Raw genomic sequence first — 25273 nt, 5'->3', positions numbered from 1 at the left:
AAACTATAAATGACTGGTTTGATGAATGAATGAATAAACAAATTTAAACACAATACTGGTCGAATCATGAAAGAGAATTACATGCACCATAAGCACAATATTACACAGTTAACCTTAATCATGTTAGTCATATTCCTAACAAAAGATTTGCAAAGCTTCAAAGTATATGTATAGAAACAGACAAAAATAGGAATTAGGTGAGAATGACTACATTACAAATCCAAGTTACAGTAACTCACTGATACTCCAAAAGTATTTAACAACAAAGAAACAGGGACATCTCTCCATATACCATCCACCTTTTAAAGGAGGCAAACAGATATTCAATAAAACAGCTGATTCAAGTTCCAACTTCGCTATTCAGACAGAAAACTCAGATTCTCTGAAAGAGTAATAAAGACCATATATACTAAAATTTTACATTTATATTCAATTATTTAAAACAGGCTACATACAGATTGCACACGGTCTCTTAACTTTTATAAAATGGGTGAACTTAACTAATCTATTCAAGTAAAATCAAAGCTTAAACATTTTAAAGGTTAGATCTTCATAACTTTTAATTAATGAGAAAAAAACTACAAACTCCTGAACCAAAATTTTATTTTAAATTATTAGGCTTTTGTGCATATGAAAGTTTTTTATAACATGACATGTAAAGATGTTAGCACATTGAATAGAAAATATTCTCATACAACTTGTGAATCCCTAATTCTCTAGTGAAATGAATGCACAGTTTGCTTAAATCAACTTTGTCATGGAACATCAAGTAGGTTTAAAATTTTTATATTATTGCTTAATAACTTCCTAATAAGATTTTGAGTTTCTTGTTGACTTACACATAATATTTTTTTCAATGTATTGAATACTGTAGTAGCTTTTTGTCTCATCTCTGGTGGAACATATCTAATATCTAAATATTCAGCTAATTTAGATCTGGAATTGTACAGCGTGTTAATAACAGTTTCAATGTCATCAATTCCACTACTGCTTCGTCCTAGTGGTAATAGCTGGGATTTATACATCTTTTGTAGTTTATGTTCTGCTGCTTCTGCTAAAGCAAGGCTCCGTTTTAGGTGCTCTCTAGAGGCTCGAATGTCCTCTCTGTATTCTGGCTTGAGGCTCTCAGCAAGAGGTACCCCTTGTACCTGTGAATGAATATCTGAAATTTTTTTCAAAATGTCTTCATTATTCAGAATCTGTGGGTGTTTTTCAAATGTTACTGTGTCAGGTGTTCCCATTTCATATTCGCCTGAGAGCTGAGGAACATCTTCTAGCTCTGTGACGGTATTCATGTCAGTGCTTCTACTTAAAGAAGTGATAGACGGTTGGCCTGAGGTGACCTCTGGGCTTGGGGATGTCTCAGTAAAGTTTAGCCATGGCCTTGTTTGTGATAATTCTGGTTCTGGCTCTGGCTCTGGCTCTGGCTCTTTTACAATATAAGGTTCATCTGTGCGTAAAACAATAGAAACATTATTTGGTTTAATCGACCAGAATGCTGTGCTTTCGGTAGGTTTTTTCTTCTGTACTTCCAGTGTGAAGCCTCCAGTAGGGGAAGCTGTGGTTTCTTCACCAAGAGGATTGATTAAAACATCATTTTCAGTTGAAACGTCTCCATGTGTGATTATCTCCTTTAATCTTGATACCTTCCGTCCTATAGAATGAACATTATTTGGAGACTTTGATTTTTTCTCACGACCTGGCTCCCTAGTAGGAACACTTAGTATTAGGTTCTGTAAAACTTCTACATAATGATTTAAGTTTTGTTCTTCGTCAGGCGTCACGGTTATGCCTTAAAGGAAAAAAAAAATCGAACAATAAGTAACACTTAACATTATATATGACATATCGACAGAATCTACTGACCTAAATTTAATTCAGATGTTATCACTTAAAAGTTGAGAGAAAGAACCAAGAAATAAAGCACCTTTGACTTGGTTGATTTTCACTTAAATAAAACATATATATATTTTCAGATTCTTAACAAAACACATGAACAAGATTAGTAAAGTTTGCATATCCACACAATTCTTTATAATTTTTTGCTTTTACTCTCCCATATGATTCAGTAGGTAGCTCATTAAACCAAAATCCTGATCATTTCGTCTCCCACAGCAGTGTACTGGAATTGGTTCCTACTGCCTCACCAGAATCAATTATTCAATCTTTAGGAATGCTGTGAACCAAACGTTAAACACAGACATTATTAAAAATTATTTTAATTTGCAATTAAATAAATTGTATTCAAAATAAAGGTAATAAGTATTCAAAATTTATCACTTCTTATTATTTTATGTCATTTTACTATTATCTATGGTCTTGTTATTTACATCTAGGGTAGCTGTATGGTAGAAATGCTATGTAATGGTGTACCACTCTGTATCTCTTTCTATGTCCCTGCTTAGTAACACCAAATACATAGTCTGAAATCAACTGTGATGGGCAAATGCTGTAAATCTCAGCTTACCAGTCTCTCCAAAGAGCCAGTTGTTGAACGTTTACCAGTATACCACTGCCTTCAAACCGGCAAAGATCTAACTACACCCGTGGGTCATTTCTGATGTGGAAATGTTAAGGTTTAGAGCAAACAGTCAAGAAAGAACTCTTGAGACATCTTTGGTGTAAAAGGGTGATATTATTATTATTATTTTTAAAGATTTTATTTATTTATTTGACACAGACAGAGATCACAAGTAGGCAGAGAGGCAGGCAGAGAGAGGAGGTGAAGCAGGCTCCCTGCTGAGCAGAGAGCCCGATGCGGGGCTCAATCCCAGGAACTTGAGATCATGACCTGAGCCGAAGGCAGAGGCTTAACCCACTGAGCCACCCAGGCCCCCAAAGGGTGATATTAGTAAAGCAAGGAGACAGCACCCATGGGCAGAAAGGGTTGCACTGGGACTGTGGGGGGTGGCCAGTTATATATTTTCAAGTTGGGAGGGGGTTAAGGACAGTGTAAATCTCTAAGGAATCTGGAAACAAAGTTTCCAGGGGTAACTATTGTTAGGCAAAGGTCATTTATTACTGTCTAGTAAAACCTTATTCATGAAACTCTTCAAATGCGTATCTGTGGGCCATCTGCTTGAAGGATGACTGCTAACATATATCCTGGAGGTTACAGAAAAAGGAAGTTTCCAAAGGGATTTTTATATGTTAAAGGAGCATTACAGGATCCTGGTAATTAGAATAATGTTAAGTGAAGATTGCCTTTTGCCCTTAGCGAAGTGTCAACATCAAGGTAACTTGAGTTCCTAGAGGAAGGTCACTCTGCCCAAATCAAGGACTTGCCAATTGGCTTTATGTTGTGAGGAAATTTATTTTTTTTCTTTTGCCTTTGTTTCCTACATTAACATCCATCTTTGTACATAAAGTTTTACTGGAACCCAACCAGTCTTGCCCATTTGTTTATATATTATCTATGGCTGCTTTTGGTTGCAACAATAGAATTGAGTAGTTACAACAGAGATCACATGGGGTACAAAGCTGAAAACACTATCTGGTCCTTTACAGAAAAAGTTTGCCAGCTCCCGGTCTAAACCAACAACATTTCGCTCTCAAAACAAAATGGCAGTTCTATTTGTAATGGTATTTTGCAGCATCTGAGTGGTTGGTGAAGCCTCTCATTTCCAACATAGAAAACAAAAAAAAATTATTGGATAAGATATTCTGAAATTCTCCTCAACTCCCCTACTCCTAAGACGGTTTTTAATATTAAGTGCTGGAATTTTGTACTACATGTCATTTTTTTTTTTTAAGATTTTATTTATTTATTTGACAGAGAGATCACAAGCAGGCAGAGAGGCAGGCAGAGAGAGAGGAGGAAGCAGGCTCCCTGCTAAGCAGAGAGCCTGATGTGGGGCTCGATCCCAGGACCCCGAAATCATGACCTGAGCCGAAGGCAGAGGCTTAACCCACTGAGCCACCCAGGTGCCCACTACATGTCATTTTGAAATGATTTTGCCACTATCAAGGATATAAATTGACTTAATTCAAGAGAGTAAGTCACTTTTTACCAAACTCTAATGCATAACTCCTACCTAAATCCTCCCTCTGCAGGCCAAATGAAATACCAAACCTTCTGTTCAGCAGGTACTTCTATTCAGCACTTTCACAAGCACAAAACGGTAAAAAAAAAAAAAAAAAAAAAAAGCTTTATGTTTACATGTTTTTCCTCTCTTCCTTAACTCTTCTTACAACTTAGAAATACCAGATGGAGATTTAATCAAAACTGAAAGTATATTTCTAAATTTTAAAAATTTCTTTCTTTCTTTTTTTTAAAAGATTTATTTGACAGAGAGAGTGGAGAGGGAATACAAGCAGGGAGAGTGGGAGAGGGAGAAACAGGCCTCCCACTGAGCAGGGAGTCTGATGCAGGGCTCATCCCGGGACCCTGGGATCATGACCTGAGTCAAAGGCAGACACTTAATAACTGAGCCACACAGACGCCCCAAAATTTTAAAAAAATTTCTTAATGAGAAGAGTTTAGTAAGGCAAAATGATCGGGGAAAGATACTGTAAGGGCCTGTTTAGCCAGAGCGGCTCCACCTTGGTTGAATAGCCATTTTGTTGTTTATGCAGTAAAACTTAAACTGACCCCGCAGCCCCCCCCCCCCCCCACCCCCGCGGAACTTACTTAAAAGCAAGTCTGGGAAACTAGTAAAATATGGTCTACCAGTCCCAGGTAACAGAGCCCAAATACAAGGGCGGGTCAGGTTAGGTGGAGATAACAGAGCCCAGTTGCAGGGGTGAGTCGGGCCAGGTGGAGACATCCAATCAGTGGAGTGAGCATACTGTCTCCCTAGCTACCAAGGAGGGTGGGCCCCGCCTTTTGGGCGCCAATTCTGACCAAGGTGATAGGCTAGTTCAAATAGCTACTATGGGGTGAACTGTAATTCAATTGGCCACCCGTGTGGGACCGAGCATGACTGTGCGCTTTCTCTGTGTGTTGCAATCTCATTGGCCACCTGTGTGTGGCCAGGCCCAATCACATGGCCTTTGCTCTATAAAAGTTAGTCCGTGAGGCTGGGAGGGGTCACCCTCTCTATAAGATGCGGCCCCCAACGGTTGGTTTGATTCCTCGATGCTTGGTGCAAAATAAAGCTTTGCTTGACCTTCACTTTGTATCAGTCTCGCTGCTTTGATCACGGACCCATCAATACAAGATTTGTCTGGAGATCTAGATTCTAAAGGCAGATTCTGCATTTTATGTAATGTTTTGAAAAGCTTTGCTTACTTAAATATCCATATGACGAAGATAGGTGAAAAAAGGGAGGTAAACTTTGATATTATCCCTCTGATAATTTTCTTAAAATCGCTGACCCCATATAATGCATTTTGTCTGTGAATTGTGGATTTTACAAAAAATGGACTAGCAAGCTAACATACCTAACTCTTGTGGGTCGTTGCCTGTTTTGTGCCGGTCTCAGCCTATCCACAGTAAGGCTGCAGACTAGAAATGCCTGGTAGAGCTCACTTGGGCCCTGGAGTGAGCTACCCATTGACATTTCCCCTTTCCAAATCAGTGTTGTATGACTGGACTGACCCTTATGGTTCTTAATATGATTGCAAGACATCCTTCAGCAACAACCATCACGAAACTTTGACAAAATAAAGGTTTAGAACTGGAAATTACATAGCACACTTGGGGCCACACAGCGGGAGGTGGAGGGGGATGGAGAGAGGAAAACAGAGAGAGGGAAATGAGAGCAAGTGGGAGCCCAGGAAATCGAGGGAGCTAGAGACAGTGCCAAAGAGAAGGTAGCTGGAGGGTAGGGGGTGCTTAGAGTGCAAATGGGCCAGGGGTTCTCCTTGTATTGGGGTCAAATGTCTGGGCTCTAGGGTTTACTCATTATTAATGAATTTAAAACATAAGAGCATGAATTTGAAGCTCAGGAAGAGGAAAAACAACTGGCCCAAAAGGACAGTTCTCAAAATCAACTAAGATCTCCAAAACAAAGGAGCCTCAGTAGAGGGAGGTGGCCTGGCTCTTTATCTAGGTTTTTGGCTGGCAATGTGCATATTTAAGATAGCAGACTTTGAAATGGATTGGCTCTTTGAAATGGATGCCTCTACAATCAAAGCTTAAGTCTGGCACTTGCATTACAAAAACAGAAAAAAAAACAACTGTCAGTTTATACTACGTTGCCTCTGAGGAAAGGAAATGGGACTGAAGTCAGGTCTTTAAAGGGAACTTTACACTTATCTATATATAATATTTTACTCCCTAAAAACACACAAGCACACATACCCAATCACACAATATAGTAAACAATTAAAAACTCACATTTAAAAAAGGAAAATAACTTATTTACATATTCTCATAGGCATGTAACACATCGTCCCGAATCTACGGTTTTCCTGGAGGAAAATATTAAGTAAAATGAGTATACAGCCTAGAGCAGTGAATTTTTTTTTTTTTTACTCTGGTCCTGCTTGTAGCACTTTCCAAGCATAATGACCTTAGACAATTATTTAATTTTTCTCAACATTTACTTAACTATAAAATTAAGATACTTTGTATCTTAGATATTTGTCCTTTTATTTCATAGAACCAAATAAATTAGATACTTGAAAAATGCTTTAAAAGCCCTATAAATAGGCTCCTGGGTGGCTCAATGGGTTAAAGCCTCTAAAGCCCCTGCCTTCGGCTCCATTCATGGTCTCAGGGTCCTGGGATCCAGCCCAAGGGGCTCTCTACCCGGCGGGGGGCCTGCTCCCCCACCCCAGCCTGCCTCTCTGCCTACTTGTGATCTTCCTCAAATAAATAAATAAAATCTTTTAAAAAATAAATAAAAGCCCTATAAAGAAAAATAAATAAAAGCTCTATAAAGATAATTGATGACATTTCTCATCTTAAAATATAAAGTTAAATCCCTAAAAAAAAAAAAAAATTAAAAATATGCCTTGGATCCTATCTGAAAAAAACACTAGAAGGTTTCTGCTAAAGACAGAAATAAGATCAGGATAATAATATCTCCATTACTATTTAACATCATGTTGGAGGTATTAGTCAATGTAATTAGACAATGGAAAGTAACTGGAAGCATGAGAATTGGGAAGAAAAAGGTTAAACTATGTTTATATGTAGATGATATAATTAGACATCTAGACAACACAAAAGAGTTCCTTTGAAAAGATACTGCAAGGAGTAAGATAATTTAGAAAAGTAGCAAATTATGAAATCAACATGCAGAAATCACTATACCAATGTAAACCAGTTAAAAGGTGAGAAAGAAGATGCTATTTTGATAACAAATAATGAAAGAAAATATCTAATCATAAATTTAAAAAGACATGTCCAAAATCTATAGGAGTAATTATATTAGGCTAAATCCTCCCTGGAACCTGTAAATATTACCTTACCAAAAAAAAGGTCTTTGCAGATGTGATTAAATTAAGGATCTTGACAGGGGATTATCCTAGATTATCTGGGTAGACTCTAAATCCAATCACAAATGTTTTTTATAAGAGAGACAAACAGAGATTTGATACATAGAAGAGGAGAGTGTAATACGGAAGAGGCAGAGATTAGAATGAAGTGGTCAGAAGACTTGGAATGCTGGCAGTTACCAGAAGCTAGAAAAGCCAATTAAAATACTGTCTTTTAGGGGCACCTGGGTGGCTCAGTGGGTTAAAGCCTCTGCCTTCAGCTCAGGTCATGATCCCAGGATCCTGGGATCAAGCCCCACATTGGGCTCTCTGCTCCATGGGGAGCCTGCTTCCTCCTCTCTCTGTCTGCCTCCCTCTCTGCCTACTTGTGATCTCTGTTCGTCAAATAAATAAAATCTTTAAAAAAATAAATAAAATAAAATATTGTCTCTTAGAGCTTGTAGAGGGAATGCAGCTCTGCCTTACACCTTGATTTTGGCTCAGTGAAACTGATTTTAGACTTATGGCCTCTAAAACAGTGAGAGAATAAATCTCTGTTATTTTTAGATACCAAGTTTATAGTAATTTGTTATAGCAGCCACAGAAAACTGATATAGGAATGTAACAAAACCTTCCAAAAAACATAATGTAAGCTTCAGCAAATGGAAAGGTATACCATGTTCTTTTTTTTAAGCCTTTTTTTTTTAAAAAGGTTTTATTTATTTGAGAGAGAGAGCATAAGCAGTGGGGAGAGGCAGAGGGAGAGAGAGAGAAGCAGACTCCCCGCTGAGCAGGGAGCCTGATGTGGGACTCAATCCCAGGACCCTGGGATTGTGACCTGAGCCAAAGACAGATGCTTAACCGACTGAGCCACAAAGGCACCCAATATACCATGTTCCTAGACAAGAAGATTCAATATCATAAAGATGCTTAGATGTCATATTCTCTCTGTTAATGTACACATTTAATATGCTCCTAACGAAATACCATTACTTGTTTTCTGGAGTTAGGAAAATGGATTATAAAGTTCATCTGGAAGGAAAAATGAATAAGAATAGCCAGAAAAGTAGAGGCCAGCCCCAATAGATACTGAAATATATTATAAAATCTCTATTATAAAAATCATATAGCATTGTACATGAATGTACAGATGAATGGAACAGAACAGAAAATACAGAAACAGACCCACTGCATATGGAAAAATAGCTATAAGTGAGTGAAGTTCAATTTACAAATGTATTTAGCTAACAAATGAAGAAGCCACTTATAATTATGACATTTTGCAATGATTATCAATATCAATGATTTCTTGTATCACAAAAAGATACACAATCAGACATTATGAATTTCCTGGTGAAGGAATGTAATACCACCTATGAAGCAGTCTTGAAAAGATGGTCAAAACCTGTATCTAACAGGTCTCTCAAGATCTAACAATATGCTGAAAATACATGGGACAACAAAGAAAGATATAAACTAGACTATAGGATATAATCAGCAAAATCTAAACTATGGGAAACTACAGAACGTATGATCCAATTTCAACAATTACATTGCAAGGACAAAAATAGAGATGGAGGAGGAATACATTAAAATGGAATTAAAAGATATATCAATGAATTACATGTATGAATCTTTTCCGAATCCCAATTCAACCAAACTAGAAAAGAGAGAGTCAGAGAAGTTTGAACATTGGCTAGATATTTGATAATACTAAGGAATTATCTTTTCAGGTGTGAAATTCACATTATTATTGTGTTTATTTATATTTTAGTGCTCCATATTAAAATACTTACTGATAAAATTATATGATGTATCAAATTTGCTTCTAAAAAATTCAAGTCTGAGAAGTTGGGGAGAGGGACCAGAAAGATGAGGGGGAAAGGAATATAGGCGGACATATCAATGAAAAAAATTAATTATTGGTTAGTAGTTGAAGCTGGTTATAGATATATGGAGGTTTATTATACCATTATTTCTACTTGTGTATATATTTAAGTTCTTCCATAATAAATTTTTTTATATATGTTCTGTAAATATTTCAATTCTGGGCCATTATTCACATGCAAATCAAAATGTGCAGCCAACAAAAGCTTAAATGCTTTTAAAAAGACGTTGCCATCAAATTGTAGGCTGCTGAACATTCCATTTTTTATTTTTTTAAAGATTTTATTTATGTGAGAGAGAGAGAAAGAGAGAGAGAGAGAGCAAGAGCAGGAGGGAGGGGTAGAGGGAGAAGCAGACTCCTCCGAGCAGAAAGCCCTATGTGGGACTCAGTCCCAGGACCCTGTGATCATGACATGAGCCGAAGGCAGATGCTTAACTGACTGAGTCACCCAGGCACCCTAAACATTCCATTTTTAATCATTTAACTTCTCCCTTCTCAAAGTAGTAAACAGGACACCCAGGTTACTATTAGGTGAATTAGATTGTCAAAGGACAGGAAAAGGAGATCCTTACTGCTAGCTGATTCCTAAAAAAAATTAAAGTACTCATTATCCCTTTACACTGTTACTTAGGCAACATTAAAAAACCCGTTCATGGCTGCTGAACAAAACAACACGCTATCTTCTACCTTGCTTTTCTTCTCTTCTTCATGAACCCTTTGTTTCCATATTGTTTTATTGTTAATTAAATCTATCCTCTCCCCCACATACTTCCCACCTCCTACTTTTGTATCCCTAAAACATCTACATACTTCATATTGACTTCTCAGTTCCACTAATCAGAACTGTTCTTGCAAATCAATTTGATCTTTAAACAAATGTTTGTAGGCAAGGTGGTAAAATATAGTTAAGCCTCAAACATCCTGACAAATGGCCCTGGCCACTATGAAAACCTGCTTTCCCCATTCTTCAGAAGTTCCTAGAAAGATGAACTAAACAAAATTCAAATTCCTACAAAGACCAGACTATTCTGCTATAAGTTGAGTTTTTTACACATTGGATATGTGTAGTTTACATGGGTGTGCTTTATAATATCCCCTTCTATCTTCTTTACCAATTAGTGATCCAACCAGACATAGCAATGTCTCAGAATGTGGATAAGGTAAGAATCTCTTCCACCTTTAGAAACCATAATGCTGTTTTCCAGTGCCTCTAGTAAGCAGGATAGCTCCTTCTTAAGCAGGCTTAAGGTTTAACAGGAATCACAGATACAGATGTCATAGGTGTGCTTGAGACTGTCTGCACTTCTCTTCTTGAAACAGTACAGGGAGAATTAATTACATGACAGGAATGATAGGAAAGTAAAAAAAAAAAAATATGGGAAAACAACTGTAGGGACAAAAGTGGCGTGAAATCTGAAGGGGTAAATTGGAAGACAGTGATTGAAAAGACCATAATAGCTCAACAGACTGAGCAATTGCTACGTGCCAAACACTATACTAAGGGCTTTGAATGTGAGGAGTGTTTTTACAGAGAGGAAAATAATGACACTTAGAAATGATAAGTAATTTGCCTAAGATTATATTTGATTTTTAGGTGGTAATAATGGCATTCAAAAGAGGCTGCCTTACTTCCAAGCAGGTACACATAACAACTATACAATGTTGTCATAAAAAGATGCCACAAGGATGCTGGTAAAACAGAAGTATGATAATAAAATTTTCCTGGAAAAATAAGACTCTCTTTTGAAATACATGTAAATACTAAGATATAATCAATCAATCAATCCATAAATAAAATACACAAAATTATGCTCTACTGTCAACTAGGCAAAAATATATCCCTTTCATAAATTAAGATGTATTTAGAAATATTTTTTAAAACTGATCCAAAAACCTTTTTTACTCTTTTTATTTTTTAATTTTTATTTAAATTCCAGTTAATTAACATACAGTGTCACATTAGTTTCAGGTATACAATATAGTGATTCGACACTCCATACAATACACAGTGCTCATGATGACAAGTGCCCTCCTTAATCCCCATCACCTATTTCACCCATCACCCCCAGCCACCTCCCCTCTGGTAACCATCAGTTTGTTCTCTATAGTTAAGAATCTGTTTCTTAGTTTGCCTCTCTCTCTCTTTTTTCCCTTTGCTTGTTTGTTTTGTTTCTGAAATTCCACATATAAATAATATCATATGGTATTTGTCTTTCTCAGATTGATTTATTTCATTGAGCATAATACTTTAGCTCCATCCATGTCACTGTAAATGGTAAGATTTCATTCTTTTTCACAGCTGAATAATATTCGATTGTGGACATATACCACATCTTCTTTATCGGTTCGTCAGTTGATGGACAGTTGGGCTGTTTCCATAATTTGGCTATTGTAGATAATGCTGCTATAAACATTAAGGTGCACGTACCCTTTGAATTAGTATTTTTGTATTCTTTGGGTAAATACCTAGTAGTGCAATTGCTGAATCGTAGGGTAGCTCTATTTTTAACTTTTGCAGGAACCTCCTCCATACTGTTTTTCACAGTGGCTGCACCAGTTTGCAATCTCAGCAACAGTGCAAGAGGATTCTCCTTTCTTCACATCCTCACCAACACCTGTTATTTCTTATGTTGATTTTAGCCATTCTGACAGGTGTGAAGTGATAGCTCATTGTACTTTTGATTTGCATTTTCTTGATGATTAGTGATGATGAGCATTTTTTCATGTGTCTTTTGGCCATCTGTATGTCTTCTTTGGAAAAAATGTCCCAAACTAATCCAAATTTGATATGTTTTTGTTACTACAAAGTATGGGTAGGAACTGACAGTCAATGACATATAAAAGAATACATTTACTTCACACAGAAGCAAAAAATAAGTTTTTAGTTAATTTTGAGGAAAATAATAAAATCTGATTTAAAATGAGCAATGCAATACAAAACTTCGATCAATAAACAATACTTTCAAAACATACATTTCCTTGTCATGGAATGGCCAATTAAAGATGGAATAGAGTACAAGAAATAAAAAAGCCACTTAACATGAAAAGTTGCTGAAGTTCACTGTTCATAAAAGAAATACAAGTTAAAAACAATCTTTGCCAGTCAAGGTAAAAAAAAAAATTAAAACAATAAAACCTAGGATTGGCATGTATATAATTACTTCCTTGGTAAAAGGAAAGTAACTTCCTGGGACACCTCAGTCTATTAAACATCTGACTCTTGATCTCAGCTCAGGTCTCAATCTCACGGTCATAAGTTCAAGCCCCATGTTGGACTCTGTGCTGCGTATGGAGCCTACTTAAAAAAAAAAAAAGGTAATTTTTCTTCCTTTATGATCCTCACATTCTTCATGAGTTTCTCAGTAGCACACTGATCTTTTCTTTATAGAATTTAAGATAATCTTAACTATATATATTTGCTTAATGTTTTTTAACGACTACATATTGTAAGCTCTTTGAAAGCTGTGACCATGTCTGCTTTGTTCTCTATATCCTCTGTTCTACTCAATGCCTAGAGCCATAGCAGACAGTCAAAAAGCGTTTGTTAACTGAATGACTGAATGAGTGAACCAAAGTCTGGCAGGTATGTAAATTAATTGTACCTCCACTAATTTATCTTAAGGAAATAATCACAGGTAAAAAAATTTTCTATAAAATTCTGTAAGAATGCAGTAGAGGAAAACTAAATGTCATGTTATGTTTAAAATAAATCTGCTAGTCTAAAAACTGTCTTTTGTTTTGGTTTTGTTAAGTTTTTTGTTTTTTTGTTTGGTTTTATTTCTTAAATAATAGTCCAATAATTATTAGGGATAAAATCTGGGCATTAAGACAAAAGTTCCCTTATTTTAGGCTAAGGAGGCAGTTTTCATGTTTTGTTTTAATTTCTAAGTTTGAAGTTTATCAACAACAACATCATAATTATTGTAGTTAAATAGCTCCAATTTTCAGAAAGACTCTTTACTTCTTCTAACTGGCCCTTATTAAATAGCCTAATATAAATTTAGATCAGTAAATTATAATCTTAGGAATTAAAATCCCTAAGGGTTACTAGGATTAAAATACCTTCATAACTTACCTTTTACATATTTTAAAGTATACGATTTGGTATTTAGTATATTGTAAATGGTAGTAAATGGTATTTAGTATATTCACAGTTGTGCAACCACCACCATGATCTAAGTTTAAAACAGTTTCATCATCCCCAAAATAAACCCATTCCCCAATTCCCTCAGCCCTAGGCAAACACTAAACTACTTTCTGTCTCTATGGATTTGCCTATTCTTGATGTTTTATATAAATGGAATCATATAATATGTATTCTTTTGTGACTGTCTTTTTTCATTTAGCATAATGTTTTTAAGACTCATCCATATTGTAGCACATGTCAGTATTTCATTCCTTTTTGTGGCCAAATAATATTCCATTGTATGGATATACCACATTTTGTTTATGAATTCATCAGTTGCTACACATTTGCCTTGTTTCTACTTTTTAGTGATAATGGGTAATGCTGCTATGTTCATGTACAAGTTTTAGTGTGGATGTATGCTTTCATTTCTCTTGAACAAGTATCCAGGAGCAAAATTACTAGGTCATTTGGTAATATTATGTTTAACCTTTGAGGAACTGCCAAAGCAACTGCATTCCCATCAATATATGAGGGTTCCAATTTCTCCATATCATCCCAATACTTACTATCTGTACTTTTAATCATAGCTATCCTTGTTGGTGTTGTCATAACTCATTGTAGTTTCAACTTGGATTTCTTTAATAGCCAATGATACTGAACATCTTTTCACAGGCCTGTTGGCCATCTTATATCTTCTTTGGAGAAATCAGTATTCTGATACTTTCCCTATTTTTTAATTGGGTTATCTTTATTATTGAGTTTTAAGTATTCTTTATATATTCTGGAGACCAGTCCTTTGTCATCTATATGACTGAAAATAGTTTCTCCTGCTCCTTAGTTGAATTTTCAAGAAACAGGAAATTTCGGTCACCTAAATTTTATGCAGTATTTTATTTACCTATTTTTAATTTTTTTAAACATTTTATTTATTTGAGAAAGTGAGAAAGCAAATAAGCATAAGTGAGTGCTGGGTGGGACAGAAGGAGAGGAATCTCAAGCAGACTCCGGGCTCAGCCTGACATGGGGCTCAATCTCATAACCTTGAGATCATGACCTAAGCCAAAATCAAGAGTCTGTCGCTTAACCAACTGAGCCACCCAGGTGCCCCTCTGTGCAAGATTTTAAATAGTTGCGTGCATTAAAACATAATACTTATAAACTAGTCTAGGCTGGTAATATTTTGTCACTTGGTTCAGGCACTGGTTTCACGGGGGCATTAACCATAAAAATTCATTAAGCCTCTGATTTGTGGACTTCACTGTATGTATATATTTAAAATACCATGCTTATCACTATGTTCTGCATTATAGTTATGGACATTAACATAAAGATAAAACAAAAAATCATTTTTAAAGAACTAGTTTACAAAAATTTGATTTTATCAATAGATGTTATTTTCATTCAGTTAGTAGAACTAATTGAAGACATTCTATAAACTAAGCTGGAGTTCCCAGTTTCGTTATGCCATAAATTTTATTACTTTGAACTAAGACAAAATTAATATAATATCTCTTAAATTTAAGATTATAGGTATAATGGTACAGCTCTTAAGATTTTTTCTTCTCCCAAAGAGTTAGAAGTGATTTGGGTCTCCTATCTCAGCAGAGAAACTATGATTTCTTTGGCCAGAGATATTACAAAGTTTTAAAAATTAAAAAATGTGATTTTTAGCTCTAGTCAGTCATTTTAAAGAACAAATAATGGTTTTAACACGTGTAAATTACATGCTTATTTTCTTTTTTAATGAAACTGTATAACAATCCACCCCAAGAAAACCTTGTGCTCTGTTATCTATGCAGATATACTGCATACTAATTTATGCATACTAATTTATTTTATTGTATTTTTAAAGATTTATATATTTACTTATTTGAGAGAGAAAGAGACAGAGCACACAGAGGGAAAGCAAAAGGGAGAAGCAGCATCCCCACTGAGCAGGGAGTCCCAGGTAGGGTTGGATCCCAGGACCCCAGGATCATGCCCTGAGCTGAAAGCAGAAGCTTACCTGACTTAGTCACCCAGGTGCCCATTAATTAAGTTTTAAAAATGATGTTTGGAAGTCTCAAGTTCTTAAAAATATACGATCAAGCATCAATTAAAATGTCTAATAGCATACCTGAAACTTCAATTGGTAACAGGTGTAACAAACCAAATAATTTCTTCTACAGTGTCTATTTAAAAGAGTGGCTATACATAGATGTGTTTTTTTGTAAAAATCCAAAAAGCTACACTTCTATTTGTTTCTGGAGAAATTTCCTAATTGGTAAAGTTAAAATGGTATTATGCATTAACTGTTTTTTTTTTTTAAGATTTTATTTATTTACTTGACAGAGATCACAAGTGGGCAGAGAGGCAGGCAGAAAGAGAGGAAGAGAAACAGGCTCCCTGCTGAGCAGAGAGCCCCATTCGGGGCTCGATCCCACGACGCTGGGATCATGACCTGAGTTGAAGTCAGAGGCTTTAACCCACTGAGCCACCCAGGCGTCCCTGCATTAATTGTTTTAACTAACAATTTTTTTTTCCAGAAAAACCTTTCACTCAAAAATGAAAAAAAAAACACAAAAACCAAAGAAAAAACCCCCACAAAGAAAAAAGACTCTATGCTCCTAAGAAGTAACAGCATGCCAAAAATTACAATAAAATGTAATGATAGTAATAAAATGCTAATATTAAAAATCTTATACAGTAGCATACCTAGTTTCTTTGAAACTAAAGTTTTAAGAAAGAAAAACATGTCATCTTAAATCTTGGGCAAAGAAGCAATAGTTTCTAAGCTGAATTAAAAAGGAAAACTAAGGGGTGCCTGGTTGGCTCAGTGGGTTAAGCCGCTGCCTTCGGCTCAGGTCATGATCTCAGGGTCCTGGGATCGAGCCCCGCATTGGGCTCTGTGCTCAGCAGGGAGCCTGCTTCCTCCTCTCTCTCTACCTGCCTCTCTGCCTGCTTGTGATCTCTCTGTCAAATAAATAAATAAAATCTTAAAAAAAATAAAAAAAAAGGAAAACTAAACTGTTTCCACCCTTCTTTGGTTAAAAAAAAAAAAAGGAGGGGGAATATAATTTTTTAAAAAATTTATATGTAATTCAAATTTGGGAACTTTTATATGAAATATCTTTACTTTAAAGAATAATAAAATACAGGTCTACAATAAAACTAGGTAATTTTAATATTTCCTCAGGGAGTTTCTTACTTACTGCTATAATTTAAAATTCCAGAAGAATATTGGTAAAATTTGGGTCTTATAAAAAACTTTACTTTTTAACAAAGCATTTTTTATGTGTTTCTTTTGTGTGGTGATCATGTTGTTATTACAGAACACAAAACCAGAAAATAAACAGGGCATATCCAAATCTATGCAGAATTTAGATTTTTGCACTTAAGCTAATGTATCTAAACTTTTTGAGAAATATAGTGAAAAACATATAATAATTATAATGTGAATATGCAATTTCACTTGAAATGTGCTATAGACCAAGTACCTGGTGTCTTAAAAATTAGTTATTATGAAACCTACACATTATAAGTATAAATAATGTTTAGAATTTTTCAATTAAGTGATTAGAATTCAATTAAAATGTCCTATGTAGAGTTTTTTAAGTGTTATAATTCTCTGACAATATTTAATATGAATTGTATTTTATTTTGACATTAACTTGGTTATATTTCCTGCCATTTTTAATTATGACCCTATAAGCTAACATTTAAACTAATAACATGTATTTAGCTAAAGACTTATAAGAAAAACATTAAGGTTTGGCATCAAACTGCTTGTAAATTAAAAGGAGTGTTGCTAGGAAAGTAATGTACACTGATTAATTGCCTATAAAATTGAAAACTTAAAGAACTTCAAACAAACTCTCAAAATACTGAATTTATTTACAATCTCTGTAAGTTATTTAGGTGGAGTATTATGAATCACTAGTCAGATTCAAAACGTGCATTTTGAAAGGCAGAGAAAAGACACACCAACTAGGAACTTCAAGATCCAAGGAATGATACAGCAGAGAGTTCCCTGGGTTTTCTTTTTGCCACAAATACCCCAGACTGGAGAAGCCAGCAACTCAGAAACACCAATGCACCAATGGACATAGCCAAAAAAGTCTCCAAGAAAATATAGCTTTCCATAGCCAAAGGACAAGTAAAAGGGTGGCCTAGAAAGAAAGAAAACTTTTAGGCAATAACCACTCTATTCCAGTCAAACACCACAGAAAACTTTGTAGCCCTATAGCCACTAGCAAACACTGAGTATAGAGCCCAGACTTTTACCCTCATCAGGCTGCAGCGACATGCTTCAACCTCTCTGCCCTTATCCCGTAGAAATGTTGCTACCAAGTATGAATTAATAAATTCTCTTCCAGTAGAGAAGGCTGTATGAGGAGCTGGGATCTGTGGTAACAAGACAACAGTTGTCTTCCACCACTCAAGTGATGTTAAAGGCTCAGAGGCCTATTTAAATCTGTAATAGATTTCAGTAAGATCCAGAGTCTTACAATGTAATACCCCAAATGTCCAGGTTTTAATCAAAAGCCACTGGTCACAACATGAACCAAGAAAATTCCATTTGAATAAGAAAAAACAGTCAACAGACACCAACACAAAGATGACACAGATGTTACTACCATCTGACAGGGGTTTAAAAGCAGCATCATAGAAATGCTTCAACAAGCAATTATGGACATTCCTGACACAAATGAAAAATAGAAAGTCTTGGGATGCCTGGGTGGCTCAGTAGGCCCCTTTCCAACTCTTGATTTCAGCTTAGGTCATGATCTCAGAGTCATGGGATCAAGTCCTGCCTCTGGCCCTCTGCTCAATGGGGAGTCTGCTTCTCTCCCTTTCCCTCTGCCCCTCCCCCTGGCTCACACTCTCTCTCTCTCTCTCTCTCTCTCTAAAATAAATAAATAAATCTTAAAGAAAAAGAAAAATAGAAATTCTCAGCAAAGAAATAGAAAATCTCAGCAAAGAAATAGAATATATAAAGAAAAATAAATAAATAAATAGAGAAAAAAAAAGAATATATAAAGAAAAACCAAACTGAAATTTTAGAACTGAGAAACACAAAGACTGAAATGAAAAAAAAACTTAATGGATGGGCTCAACAGCAGAATGGAGGGGACAGAGGTAAGAATCTGTGAAATGGAAGACAGAACAATGGCAAATGCTCAATGTGAAAAACAAAATAGACTGAAAAAGAAATGAACAGAGCCTTGGGGATGTGTGAGACTATAACAAAAAGACCTAACATTCATGTCATCCATGTCTTGGAAGGAAAGAAGAAAGAAGGTGAGTCTAGGAAAGTACTGAAAGACATAATAATGGCTGAAAAAAATCCCAAGTTTGGCAAAAATCATGAACTTACAGATTCAAAAAGCTAAGTGAAACTCAAACAGAATAAACCAAAAGAAATCCATGCCAAGACATACTGTCAAACTTCTGAAAACTAAAGACAAAGAATAAAATCTTGAATGAAGAGAGAAATAACACCTTATCTATAGTGGAAAAAAATTTGAATGACAATTTAAATTCTCAGGCAAAACCATGGAGGTCAGAGGAAAAATGGTGTATTTGTTAAGTGCTTAAAAAAAAAAAAAAAGACTGTCAACCTAGAATTCTCTATCAAGGGAAAGTATCCCTCAGGAATATAAGAATGATCAACACCTCTCAGATGAAGGGAAATTAAGAGAAGTTGTTGCCAAAAGACCTACCCTATAATGGCTAAATGGCTTTCATTAAACAAAAAGAAACTGATACAAGAAGGAATGCTGGAACACTGGGAAGGAAGAACGAATAAAAGGAAGTGCAAAAGTATGGGTAAATGCAACAGACTTTCCTTCTCTTGAGTTTTTCAAATTATGTTTGACAGTTAAAGCAAAATTTATAATACTCTGGTGTGGTTCTCAATGTATGTAAAGGAAATACTTAAGGCAATCATACTGTGAATGGGAGAGGGTAAAGGACGTAAAGAAAGGTAAGGTTTCTATATTTCATTCAATCTGGTAAAATACTGATACCAATAGATTGTAATAACTTACGTATACATAATATAATATGTAGGCTATTCAAGGACATACACTCAAAAACAGCATAAATTAGAGGAAATTCTAAAAAAATCTGCATCTCTCAATGTAAGATGGGTGCTATCTAATCATGTGCTTAATATACAACTTATGTTTTAAAAAACAAAGACTTTAAAGCCCAATAATACTGTTAATTTTCAAATGTGTGGTAGTAAAATGTTCCATTTCATTGGAGGAAAGCTGGTAGCTCAGTAAGGAGGAAAAGATAAATTTTTTAACTTTCACAGGAAGACAAAGGAGTTAAAGCTCAACAAAATGCCTCTGGTCTCTGTTCTTTAAGAAATGTGTTTTTACTTTGCCCTTGGCCTATAAGCTTGCTATGGCATCTGGTGATTACACTCAAAATTTAACCAAGAACCGTAGATGCTCCATTTTTTTTAAAGATCCGAATATAACTAGGATTTTTATTACCACAAGAATGAAAAAATGGAATGGCTTTATTGATTTAAAAAAAAAAACAACTCATATACATAAAGCTTAACATATATCCAAGCATATGTATAGGTGGACCAGACTCTGGCTGAATGTCCTTAATTTGGAGAACAAATTCTTTGTATTTTCCACCCATGTCATTAAGGGGGAACACAAATAGACATCCCTTAGTCTACAGAAGTGATACAAATAAGAATACCTGAAATCTGTCATCATGTAAGAACTGCCAGCTAGGGGCGCCTGGGTGGCTCAGCGGGTTAAAGCCTCTGCCTTCAGCTCAGGTCATGATCCCAGGGTCCTGGGATCGAGCCCCGCATCGGGCTCTCTGCTCAGCAGGGAGCCTGCTTCTCTCCCTCTCACTCTCTACCTACTTGTGATCTCTGTCAAATAAATAAATAAAATCTTTAAAAAAAAAAAAAAGAACTGCCAGCTAACACACCAACATGTTCAAATTAAAATGAACATAAATAAGACGAGGTACTTGCAACTTAAATCAAAGTTCTAATAACTGTGCTTCATTAGTGGGGTACACTCAAAGAATGGACACAAAGGGAAACATTTTATCTTGTTATTCGTCTAGCAGTTTCCCTATAATTTGTTAATTTAAATTTTTGCTGACAGACAAAACAAGTAATTTTGTTCATATGAATTAAGTGTTCCAGATAAAGAAATATAACTTTAGGGTTGGGTGTGGAAGAAATAGAAAGAGTCTGGTAAAAGGGTACAAATTTTCAGTTATAGGATGCATAAGGCCTGAGGATCTAATGTGTAACATGGTGACTACTGTTGATCATACACCCAAAAGGTAATTATGTGAAGTGACAGACTAATTAATTCAATGGTGGGAATCCTTTCACAATGCAGACATACATCAAATCATCACACTGTATATATATTTTTGAAGATTTTTATTTATTTGACAGAAAGCGAGAACAGCATGGGGAGCAGCAGAGGGAGAGGGAGAAGCAGGCTCTCCGCTGAGCAGGGAGCTCCATAAAGGGCTCGATTCCAGGACCCATGATCTGATATGAAGGCAGATCCTTAACCAACTGAGCCACCCAGAAGCCCCTAAATTATCACATCATATACTTTAAATATATTACATTTTGTCAATTATAGCTCAATAAAGCTGGGGGGGGGCGAAGAAAAAAAAAGTTTATGACCTTGCACTTCTTGGTATTTATGTTCTTGGTTAGTATATTCCCATAGTGAATATGGGCTTGCCTAATGTGATTGTCTTGGCCTATGGAGACATTAGAAAGTCTGACACAGCATAGGCTTGATAAGAGCTTGCATACTGAGGGCTTGTAAAGCTCCCTCTAAGAAGCAAGGTGCCATGGTAAAAAAAAAAAAAAAAAAAACACTTGGGCAAGACTACTAAAAGATAAGAAGTCATGCAGAGAAAGACCTTGGAAGATAAGAGGCCAGGTGGGATGTTCTCATCCCACTTGAGCTTCTAGCTGAATATAGCTGAATGAGTGACCTCAAATCCACCATATGAGGCAAAACTGCCCTGCTGAGCCCAGTCAGTCCACTGACCATGAGAAATAATAAATCTGGGGGGTGGTCTGTATGCTGCAATACATAACCAAAACAGCTTCATTAAGTTATATTTTTATTTATTTATTTTAAGATTTTATTTTTGAGTAATCTCTACACCCAAGATGGGACTCAAACTCATAACCCCAAGATCAAGAGTCACATGCTCCACCAACTTAGCCAACCATGCATGCCAAATTATATTTTTTAAAAAGGGATACAAATTCAGTTCCAGTGAAGAGTTAAAAACCGGGTTATCCCAGGAGTAATGTTAAAATTGAATTGGAACCAAAACAAATTCACAACACATCTTTGAAATAGATCTCTTCTAGTTCTGCTCAATAAAATGACCTAAATAACAATATCACCTGAGACATAAGTCTGATACATCTCCCAGGTACTTCGGTCTCTAATACTATGTTCTACTGTCTCCTCAGAAGGATGGCTGAACCCATTCAGAGTAGGGAAGATACAAAGTGGTCTTGGGACAACCAGCTAATATCAGAAAACAAGTCTTAAAAACACATGAGATCCTATCAAAAGAACACAAAAAGCAGCTCAAAAGTACAGAAAGATGGCTTTTTTTTCCTGATAAAACATTAAAGGAAAGTCTAATGCAACCACTGCAACACCCCTAAAGGCAGCTCTCTGGACATTCACATGTTAGGTAACATGCTCCTCATTACCTAAAACATTAACGAAGTGTGTCATGGCCTTCCATCTGTAGGTCTGAGAGACCCTCCCAGTGCTATAGCCTTGGGCCTTGAAACACTGTAAAGTAAACATGCGGCATCAGAAGTGAATTTTATCTTTTGAATGTACTTGAGATAAAAGGAATCTGCTTTTCTTTTTAATGTTCTTGCCAATACATTTCAACCTTATTTGAACCTTTAGGTTCAGTTATTTGAACAGTTATTTGACCTTTAGGACAAAGGTCTTCCTAAGGACAAAGATATATGCCAAAAATGTACATATTGAGCTTTCTTTAAACACCAACCTAGAGAAGCAAGTTAAGAGGTTTTCTTACCCGAGCTTAAAACAATCCTGGATCATTAACTCTACTTTTGCTGACTGATCCAAAGAGATAGCCAGGAAAAAACAATTTATCTATGAGATATAAAAAAGAGCCCAAAAGCTAGTATTTCACATTCTTGTGTTTGTAGCTTCAGGCTCACGAAGATTTGGTGACTTAAAATTATAAAAGGCAAATAACATAATTAAATAATATTTTAATACATAACTATTATATAAATGATACTTTAGAAGTTATAATTTTTTTAAAGCAACAAGCATTCTCATTAAGAAGTGAATCAAGTTATGGGGTGCCTGGGTGGCTCAGTGGGTTGAGCCTCTGCCTTCGGCTCAGGTGGTGGTCTCAGGGTCTGGGGATTGCCCACCGACACTGCATCGGTCTCTCTGCTAGTGGGGAGCCTGCTTTCCCCTCTCTCTCTCTGCCTGCCTCTTTGCCTACTTGTGATTTCTCTGTGTCAAATAAATAAATAAAATCTTAAAAAAAAAAAAAGAAATAAAGCTAGTTTATATACTATAAATACAATAAAGAGGTATGACTTTTAAATTTGGAAAATATTTAAAACTAAAACTATGGAAAAATCAGATAGAAGAAAATTGAATGTATATAAATTTAAGTATATAGTAAAAAGATGTTTATCCTGCACTGTCAGGATGTTTATGCATGTACAGGAACGCAGACTGCTGTATACCCAAGCCTTATTCATGTCAAACTGAATTTAGATTAAATCGGTACTAGCTAAACTTGGGTTGGGCATATTAGAATGGTGTGGACAGTTAAAAGAATACTGAGGTTTTCAATAAATGTAATTACTTAATACAATACCTATGATGTCTGTATAAGATGACCTCAAAACTGTCTTTGTATTCTATTTTTTTAAAGTATTTTATTTATTTATTTACTTAACAGAGAGAGAGAGAGAGAGAGAGAGTACCACAAGCAGGGAGAGTGGGAAAGGCAGAAGCAGGCTTCTCACCGAGCAGAGAGCTGGTTGTAGGGCTTGATCCAAGGACAACGGGATCATGATCTGAGCTGAAGGCAGACACTTAGCAACTGAGCCACCCAGGCATCCTGCCTGTCTTGTATTCTAGAAAAAAAAAGTCAATGCTGCACTTTTCATTATAAAAACCTGTGTGCCTTTTCTTTGGCATGACAGAATTTTTTATGATTCTCTCACCAACAAATGTTGGAATACCGGCCACGTAAAATAAATACAAATCTGATTTAAATCAAACACAAGGATAAGCCTGGTTTCTTGTGGTGTACTTATTCCAAAAAAAATTAATAAACAAAATTAAAATTACTTAGAGAAAAAGAATGAGAGAGAGAAAGTAGCCATGTTAACACTGCCCCACATATCCCTTAATCCACTTCTGTGGAAAAGTAAATTACATTTTCAAGATATCTTCTATGATCTGTATATATTTTCCTTATGCCTTGTGTCATCTATACATTTAACACAAAACAGCTCTCTTCCCAGAAAATTATCTTTTCTTTTCGTACAAGCCTTAAGAAAGATTAAGGAAGAGTGCAGAAAGAGAATGGGGCCACAAAATGATGCAGTTAGGCAGGAGCTTGCACTGAATTAAGCGAGGATCCAGCAATCCCAGAGTGTACTCTATGACTTATTAATGTCACTTCAACTAAAGTCTCCATCCATGTCAAGTCAGTTGTGACTTACTGATCTATAGCTACCAAAACGAAATAACTGATGTTAGTAATAACGACCATTAGAAATCAAGAAAAGATATTATCTTCAGGGTGTCTGTTTCCTTACGGCAAAGAAGAAACATTTTACAAAGATCTTTTTTAAAATAGCTAACAATCATAACTGCCAGCTAGCATTTACAGGGCTAACTTTGGTTATCTAAGACACTTTATCCAGAATTTTCTCACTACCACTCATGATTTTAGGTTGTGCTGTATTTTCATTTTTTTTTTAAAGATTTTATTTATTTATTTGACAGAGAGAGATCACAAGTAGGCAGAGAGGCAGGAAGAGAGAGAGGAGGAAGCAGGCTCCCTGCTGAGCAGAGAGCCCGATGTGGGGCTCCATCCCAGGACCCTGGGATCATGACCTGAGCTGAAGGCAGAGGCTTTAACCCACTGAGCCACCCAGACACCCTGTATTTTCATTTTTTAAATCTAATTTTTAACTAAGACCTTTTAACAATTCTGAAATATAGCTCTTCATAACCGGCATGCTTCTTGGTACTTTTTTTCCACACCTACCTGTTAAACTTTATTTGGCTAAACCAACCCCAACATCACTAATGTTACAATGAACTTGTTAGACTAGATGGACAAGCCTCATAGTCTTATGTGGAATATCAGACATTGAATTCTCCAGTTAAATACCTCAAAGTGTCCACATGTTAATATGGTAGTCTTAGCAGGTTTGATTTTCAGCTATTGGGGGGGGGGAACGAACAAGTGGTAAGTTTCAATTCTGTTTAAATAAGGTTGTGAATCCTGTGGGATGCACTGTGGGAGTACACTGGGGGGATCGGCATTCCCGGGTCACGCCTAAGACCCACCACCCGCCTCGCTGGCGGCGGCGTGCAGGTCGCTGGGGGTGGGGGGGAGGCGCGAGTAAGAGAGGGACACACCTCCGCAACGGAGACCCAGGACGCGGGTCACTGAGGTGTGGGAGGAGTGCAGGACCGGGTCTCCGACGGGCCCCGAAACTTGGGACTTCCCCCAGGACTGTTCCCTGGGTCGGTGCCGCCGCAGGTAGGTCACTCACTAGGATTGGCCGGCACGGACGAAGGCCATAGCAACAGCGCGACTAGAAGGACTAAGAACTTCATGGGCAT

General features: G+C 36.3%; 1 protein-coding gene across 1 annotated transcript; it reads right to left on the bottom strand.

The window, feature by feature from the left end:
- Positions 1-592: 592 nt before the first annotated feature.
- Positions 593-25273, bottom strand: LOC111153130 (sperm equatorial segment protein 1). The gene is made up of 3 exons (XM_022511925.1): positions 25204-25273; positions 24995-25096; positions 593-1792 (listed from the first exon to the last, which is right to left on the bottom strand). The coding sequence occupies exons 1-3, from the start codon at positions 25271-25273 to the stop codon at positions 756-758; spliced, it is 1209 nt and encodes a 402-aa protein (XP_022367633.1). The 3' UTR covers positions 593-755.

This window comes from Enhydra lutris, unplaced genomic scaffold, assembly GCF_002288905.1.
Source record: "Enhydra lutris kenyoni isolate GAN:26980312 unplaced genomic scaffold, ASM228890v2 scaffoldscaffold31, whole genome shotgun sequence".
NCBI lineage: Eukaryota > Metazoa > Chordata > Mammalia > Carnivora > Mustelidae > Enhydra > Enhydra lutris.
Note: the sequence above shows the minus strand (reverse complement) of the source record. Positions and strands in the feature narration are given on the sequence as shown.

What these genes read in the sequence shown, in the direction of transcription:
- LOC111153130 (XM_022511925.1), bottom strand. Translation starts at nt 25,273, where the DNA reads ATGCCCATGAAGTTCTTAGTCCTTCTAGTCGCGCTGTTGCTATGGCCT. An exon ending in GTCCGTGCCGGCCAATCCTA is followed by an intron (nt 25,097 to 25,203) that starts GTGAGTGACCTA and finishes CCCACACCTCAG; the next exon opens with TGACCCGCGTCCTGGGTCTC. An exon ending in CGCCGCCAGCGAGGCGGGTG is followed by an intron (nt 1,793 to 24,994) that starts GTGGGTCTTAGG and finishes TTTTCCTTTAAG; the next exon opens with GCATAACCGTGACGCCTGAC.